We start from the raw sequence: 6,778 nt of genomic DNA, 5'->3' as shown, positions 1-6,778 counted from the left end.
TCACCAGCACTATAATGGGGATTGTTAGTTACAGTAACACTGAAAAACAAACACTCTCAAGTAGTGGTTTCTCATCATCGTTTACAGGAGGTGGGAAGTTTGAGGCACTCGGTACACTTGGGCATTTAGGATTAGGGTTCTTTGACCACCTACGTTACCCGATGTACAAGGGAGGAGGTTTTTGAAATCACATTTACTAGGAATGAAGATAATGATGCGTTGTTTCACTGGAAAGGGGCAGGGTCCACAGCAACGGATCCTGGCGATGGGAAAATTGTGATAGAGTCGTTTGTGCTACGAGTCCCCATAGTCGATTAAACCAGCACTTCCAAAATCCAGTTAATTGATGGTGTGAAACATTTGAGTGACAAGGATGCTTTAGTCTACAACTTCTTTCCATGGCAATGCATCGACAAAAGAGGGGTGTTCGGTTCATCGTTCAGCTTCGATATTACAAGTGTTTACAGAAATGTGTACAATCCTAGATTTGTTATAATCGCACTTCACACAAACAGAACAAACACCCAGGCAAAAGATCCTAGTAGATTTGACAGCTGCAACATCAAAAATGTGTCTGTGAAAATTAATGGAGGAAGGTACCCTCAGGAATTGCAGAATTGTTATATTACTAATGGTATATACAGGATCATGTACGATCAGTACCTAGGGTTCCGAAAAATAAACTTCGGAGACAATAACGTGTTAGTAAACCTGAAAGAATTTATTGATAACTCACCTTTGGTTTGTAATTGACACACATCTACATCAACCAAGAACAGACAGATCTCGAAGTGACATTCAGATTGAATTAGATTTTGTAAAAGCTATTGCATCTCCACAGGGGAGCAGCGGCACCACAGCATATATTGTCGTTGTATCTGAGGCACATTTCTCATATGACATTACTCGAAACATAATCAAATTCCTGTAAAAACAAAACAAACAAACAAACAAAAAGAGACAAAAAAAAGTAAAATAAAAAATGATTTATTTTTTTCATTAGTAGGGGCAATTATTGTTTTCATGTCAGTGTGTTGTATATAAGAAAGCGTATAGAATGGAAAGTCAGTATAATTATACAGTTCGGCTATCCGAAGCTTAAAAACGTAAGCTTCGTACAACGTACAAAAGACGGAAAACCTACAGTAATCAGATTATCTAATGAACAGCTGTCTCACGGAAGTGATCGTATACTTCTTTCTGGAGAGCAACACAAAGCCGTTTCTAGAGCTGTTAAGAACAAAAAAGGTTTACAATTGCTTCTAATTTACAATCAACTCGTATCTAATAAACAAGGAGGGTTTTTGAAGGAAATTATGGAAATGGTGGATTCGTCAGTTCCTGGAGGTAAACGCTTCATCTCTCCATTAATAAGAAGAAAGGTGGCTCCTTTACTGAGAGAAAAATTTATACCTTGGTTAAAGAGTTTAGTCGATGAGGAGTTGGACACCATTATTGAAAAAGACCCTACGGGTAGAGGTTTGAAACGACGTATTGGTCGGAAGCTTGATGCATTGTTGTCTGGGAATAAAAAAAGAGATCTTCCCACTGTCTCTTGGTGAAAATAGAAACATTAGCAGGTATATTAAACATTAATGAGTTTAGAGGTGTTTTCATGCGACAGTTACTTCCAGACAAACCTACAAATATTGAACGTGGTGTTGTAAATCTTGGTGACCTTTCATCTGTTGGTACTCACTGGACGTGTTATGTGAAACGTGGTGAAAAGAAATTCTATATTTTGATTCATATGGCGATGTCAATCCTCCAATAGAAGTAGTCAGGTATTTGGGGCCAAAAGGGTTGGTTTATAACTCAGAGCGTATTCAGGGGTTTGACGATCCTCCTATCTGTGGACATCTGTGCCTGGAGGTTCTACGACGAGATTCAGCTGGTGAGGACTGGGAAGATATTCTTCGTAATATAAGAAACAATAAAAATGCATGGAAACCGTGGTTTTATTTTCAACATATTTGGAGAAGAAATTGAAATTGGATCAATACCTACTCAACCCAATTCAGACCCTTCTCCTGGCGAGATAATTGAGCTTGCAAGTGATGTATCAAAAGTCTCACAAGATTTATCCGAAGTCAAGAAATTATTGGAATCACATTTGGTAAAATCGGAAAAAAATAATAAATGCGATCGAGATTGTCCCCACTAGTACCGTAAATGGTGAAAAGATATGGGTCAGCTTCCTACTGAAAAACCACCAGAGAATTGGTCAAGTGAGCAAAGCAGTGGAGCCATATGATGTGGTTGTCAAAGTTCAATTGAGTGAATTAGAAGGTAAGATATACATCATGCAGAAAAAATTCAACAACGAAATAAAAAATATATGGAAAGAGGTTTTGAAGACTTCCATGATGGTAGTAACTTCATCTAAAACTTGTATAGAATTATAAGTATATAAAAAACTGCAACCATGCCATTACTCAAACTAACTGGAGCTGAGTCTGTACTGTCTCTCCATCTAGAACACCCCATTCACTTGGATCCAAACGCAGAGTATTATATGGCTCTTGTTGGATTTTACTCTGAGAACAACATATACAACTTGTTGCAACATGCAAAAGTCTATTTTTGGGACTTGGAAATACATTTCATTCCGAAACCACTGATACTTCAATGCGGTTACTGGACCATTGAACGACTTGAAAAGAGTTTCAGATATTACATAAAATCGTTGAATCTTAGTATAAATTAAAAATGATTTCAAGATCTTTAAAGATGGTGACAAAATATCAATTAATTCTTCAATTAAATTCTACTTGGATAAAACCGTTAGTGATCTCTTAGGTTTTGAAAAATATGATGCAACAAACTTACAAAAAGAATCGTCTTACTTCAACTCAAATGAAAATGTAATTGCATCGAATCCACCGAATCTCAGAGCCGTTGATATCATCGAGATACACTGCAATATTGTCAACAACAGTCTTGTCAATCATGATGTTCACTCTCACAAACATTTGGAGACAGCAATCCTCTACTCCTTTTCCCTAATGTACCACACGGCTACAAAATATCTCAATCACCTCAAGAAAAACACTACATACCTCTTCGGAGCGGTTTACGAAAGATTCAACTTATCACAATCACACTTGTAGACCAAAACAACCAACTGCTCCAGAACAACCATGTAAACAACATCGTCTATTTAGATCTGATCAGTAAATCACAAACACATACATACTCACAATTGTGGTAGATAAAAACGCGTGGTGTCTGCGCGGTGGCGGTGACGGGACAGCGATGACATGTGTGGTGATTCGCGCGGCGCGGTTCTGACTACCCATACTCACACTCTTAGTCGCTCTCTAAAAATTCTGTCCCAGATTCGGTCTCACACGGTTTGTCCCAGAACCGGTCTCAGGTGCTTTGTCCCAGGAACGGCCAAAGTATACTACTGTCATCACTTGGCATTTCTTAGTGTTGAGTTTCATTTTGTTCTCTTCGCACCAGCGGTCGATCGCACAAAGATCTTCCTGGATTCGTAGGCAGTCCTCTTCAGTGGATACGATGGAAAACAGTTTCACATCATCAGCAAACAGAAGTGAGTTGCATTGTAGAGCTTCAGGAAGGTCATTTATGAAGAGTGAAAAGAGATAGGGTCCCAACAGCGATCCTTGGGGAACTCCAGAGTATGAAATGAAATCTGATGAAGTGGCCGAAACAAACTTGATGAATGAACGCCGGTTTGAGAGGTAGCTTGTCAGCCACTTAATTTCCGTGCTTCCAAATCCTTGATCAAGCAATTTTCTCAAAAGTATTGTGTGGTCTACCGTGTCGAAAGCCTTGGAGAAATCCAGATATATGGCATCTAACTGATTATTGATGGTGAAGGCCTCATGTATTTTGGACTGAAATAACGTTAAGTTCGACACAGTAGACCTCACGCATGAAACCATGCTGCTGTGGGCAGATTAAGCCAGCCAGTTTATGCTTTAAACGGTCAAGAAAGAGGTCCTCAAAAAACTTTGGCAATAGCTGGCAAAATCGAGATTGGTCTATAATTAGCAACATCTTCAATGGCCCCTTTTTTGTGGAGGGGAACAACGTAGGCTAATTTTAAAGATTCTGGGAAGACACCAGATGACAGTGACGCATTGAAAATATCACAAATTGGCCCCGCCAACAGACCACCGCAATGTTTCAAAACCATCGGGGGAATTTCATTAGGGCCCCATCCTTCGGTCTCATCGAGCTTCCTCAGCTTGCTCAATACTTCTTGGTGTGAGATTCTTGAAAAAATGGAGTTTCCAAAGTGGTCACCACTAACCGGTATAATCTCCGTGGGCCTTGTATACACTGAGGAGAAAAAATCCCTGAACAGTTCGCACATCCCTTGAGGTTCCTTTGATTCGATGTCGTTGTAAAACATGCGTGAGGGCAGCGAGGAAGAGTTTCTAATAGCGTTAACGTGGCTCCAGAAGAAACGAAGGTTCACGGATACTCCCTGATCCACTTGCTCTAAGTGCTGACGGTAGTCTCTCTTCGCAGATAACTTACAAGACGCTCTCATATTGGAGAAAACGAAGATAATTGCAGGCTGTCGGTCGCTCCTTATACTGTCTGTGTAGAGTTTTTTTTGCAATTACCAGATCTTTAGTTTCGGCAGAGAACCATCTGGGAAATGGTGAGACACCAACTCTTCTCAATGGTGAGTTCAGCCTGACTGCTTCAGCAATCGTAGAAAGGAATTTTTCGGTTGCTTCATTGAGATCAGTGGAACTCAGGATGGCTGTGAAGTCTACGACTGAGAGGGAATTGTAAGTTTCCCAAAGATTGCATCTTTTAAAGTCAGGCTTAAAGTGTTTGGTGGTGTAAACCTTGGTGTTTCTGTTGCTGCAGTGCAAGATAATGGACAGTGGAGGGTGGTGCCTCTCCTCCGCAGGCAGAAGCGCATCAATTTCTAGAGATACGATAGTGTTTTTATTTGTGCATAGAACTAGATCCAACAGGACTCCTCTTCCGTTGTAAATAGAATTAACTTGTTGAAGGTCGTATAGCTCCATGAGAGGTAGCATCACTCTGGAGGCAGGAGTATGAACACAATTTAGAGCATCTGCCCAATCCACACCGGGTAAGTTGAAATCCCCGATTACAATAATTTCGTGGAATTCATGTTCTGTAGACACCTCTTCAATGGACGATAGAAGACTGTTGTAACTGGACGCATGCTGTTGAGGAGGGATATAGCAAACTACTAGGAGCCAGGAAAGGCCCTTAAAGGGCTCAATCTTTACCAGCAAATGCTCAATATTGCTCACACCAGACAATAGCCGGGTTGATGCAATGTTGTTTTTAATAGCGACCATGACTCCACCCTTACAGGATTTGGAGCAGGTTAAATGCGATCTGTCGCAACGATAAGAGGTATAGTTACTAGGAGATATTTCATCATGTATGTCATCAGAGAGATTTGTTTCAGTGATAATTATTAAATCAAATTTGGATGTGGCTATGGATAATTTTAGTTCTTCCAGTTTGCTTCTTAAACCATTAGCGTTTTGGTAATAAGCTAAGAGATGTCCATTGATCGAAGCTAGTTTTTTGAGGATTGCACACTTTTAGGGGTTCCATTCTGATATTTTATGGTGAGGTTTCTTTCACCAGCCTTTGATCTAGTGTCGAGAGTGTTTCTGAGTTCAGCCAAATAAGACCTTTCCATTTGCGTGCGATCGCGGGATACATACATTTTGCAACCTGGGAAGATTTCTTTACAGGAGTCTGGATGGAAAGTTTTAAAAAAGGAAATGGCATCTTTGCGTCCTTGAATGCTACTTTAACTGGGCGTGATTTATCTGGCGACTGCTTCCCAATCCTGATTACTTTGGTCACTTGAAGGTTAGATAAATTAAAGGACTGAAAGATAGATTTAACTGACCCGTTATCTTGTTCAACCCCTGCACTTGCATCCCTGCCATTAGGCTCTGGAATTCCGTGTATAATAGCATTTTTGGCACGCTGGGATCGATCATTGACTTCACTGATGATACACTCAGGGCTGTTTGATTTATTTTCTTTAATAGATTCCACTGCAGATATTAAATTTTCTATTTTTGCTTCGTTCGCTGAGACTCACGGTTCAAGCATAGAAATCTGTTTTTTGATAAGTCCAATATCTGTTTTTATTTCCCCGATGCCCTCTGTGACTTCTGTTACTTTTTCCTATTTGATCGGACCAACTATCAATCTTATTCATGAGCTTATTAAGACTAGATGTCAAAACTACGATAGGTTCCTCAAGAAATGGCACGCAGTCCACTCGGTTACAAAGCCATCTCTTGTTCGTATCTTTGCAGAATTGGGTGTAGTCAGCCTTTATTGATGTGATTTGTACGTGTAAATGATTAATAACATTTCATTACCATAACTTAGCGTTTTGATTGGTTCGTTACAGTCAAATTGTTAAATATAAATTTTATTGCTCATGAAATTTGCATGTTACATAAATTTACTAAATACTGTTTACTATACATAACTTTTCATGTGATAACTTCTAACGGATTTTAGTCGGTACACGCAAAACTTTGCGATGGACAAATATAACTCATACCGTGATTTATGCAGGCAGCGGTAATATACAAAATATCAAAATTATCACACTATTATGATCGTTATTGAGTAGCAGTTATCTATGTACATTTTATTACTGTAACATTTTATAATTCATATTCAACCTAAATATTTATTTTGTGTTGACATCCTTAAGCAGCATTAGAACGTGCCTAGCACCGACTTTGTTTCTTTATATTATTAAAATAAGTCATAT

At 39.3% G+C, this 6,778-nt stretch overlaps 1 protein-coding gene across 1 annotated transcript; it reads right to left on the bottom strand.

The window, feature by feature from the left end:
- Positions 1 to 3,970: 3,970 nt before the first annotated feature.
- Positions 3,971 to 5,321, bottom strand: LOC124365364. Its single transcript, XM_046821340.1, has 2 exons — positions 4,602 to 5,321; positions 3,971 to 4,495 (listed from the first exon to the last, which is right to left on the bottom strand). The coding sequence occupies exons 1-2, from the start codon at positions 5,319 to 5,321 to the stop codon at positions 3,971 to 3,973; spliced, it is 1,245 nt and encodes a 414-aa protein (XP_046677296.1).
- Positions 5,322 to 6,778: the final 1,457 nt, after the last annotated feature.

The sequence above is a fragment of the Homalodisca vitripennis genome, chromosome 6 (assembly GCF_021130785.1).
Source record: "Homalodisca vitripennis isolate AUS2020 chromosome 6, UT_GWSS_2.1, whole genome shotgun sequence".
Taxonomy (NCBI): Eukaryota; Metazoa; Arthropoda; class Insecta; order Hemiptera; family Cicadellidae; genus Homalodisca; species Homalodisca vitripennis.
This window is presented reverse-complemented; position numbering and strand designations above follow the sequence as displayed.

What these genes read in the sequence shown, in the direction of transcription:
- LOC124365364 (XM_046821340.1), bottom strand. Translation starts at nt 5,321, where the DNA reads ATGGTCGCTATTAAAAACAACATTGCATCAACCCGGCTATTGTCTGGT. An exon ending in CTGCCGAAACTAAAGATCTG is followed by an intron (nt 4,496 to 4,601) that starts GTAATTGCAAAA and finishes TTATCTGCGAAG; the next exon opens with AGAGACTACCGTCAGCACTT.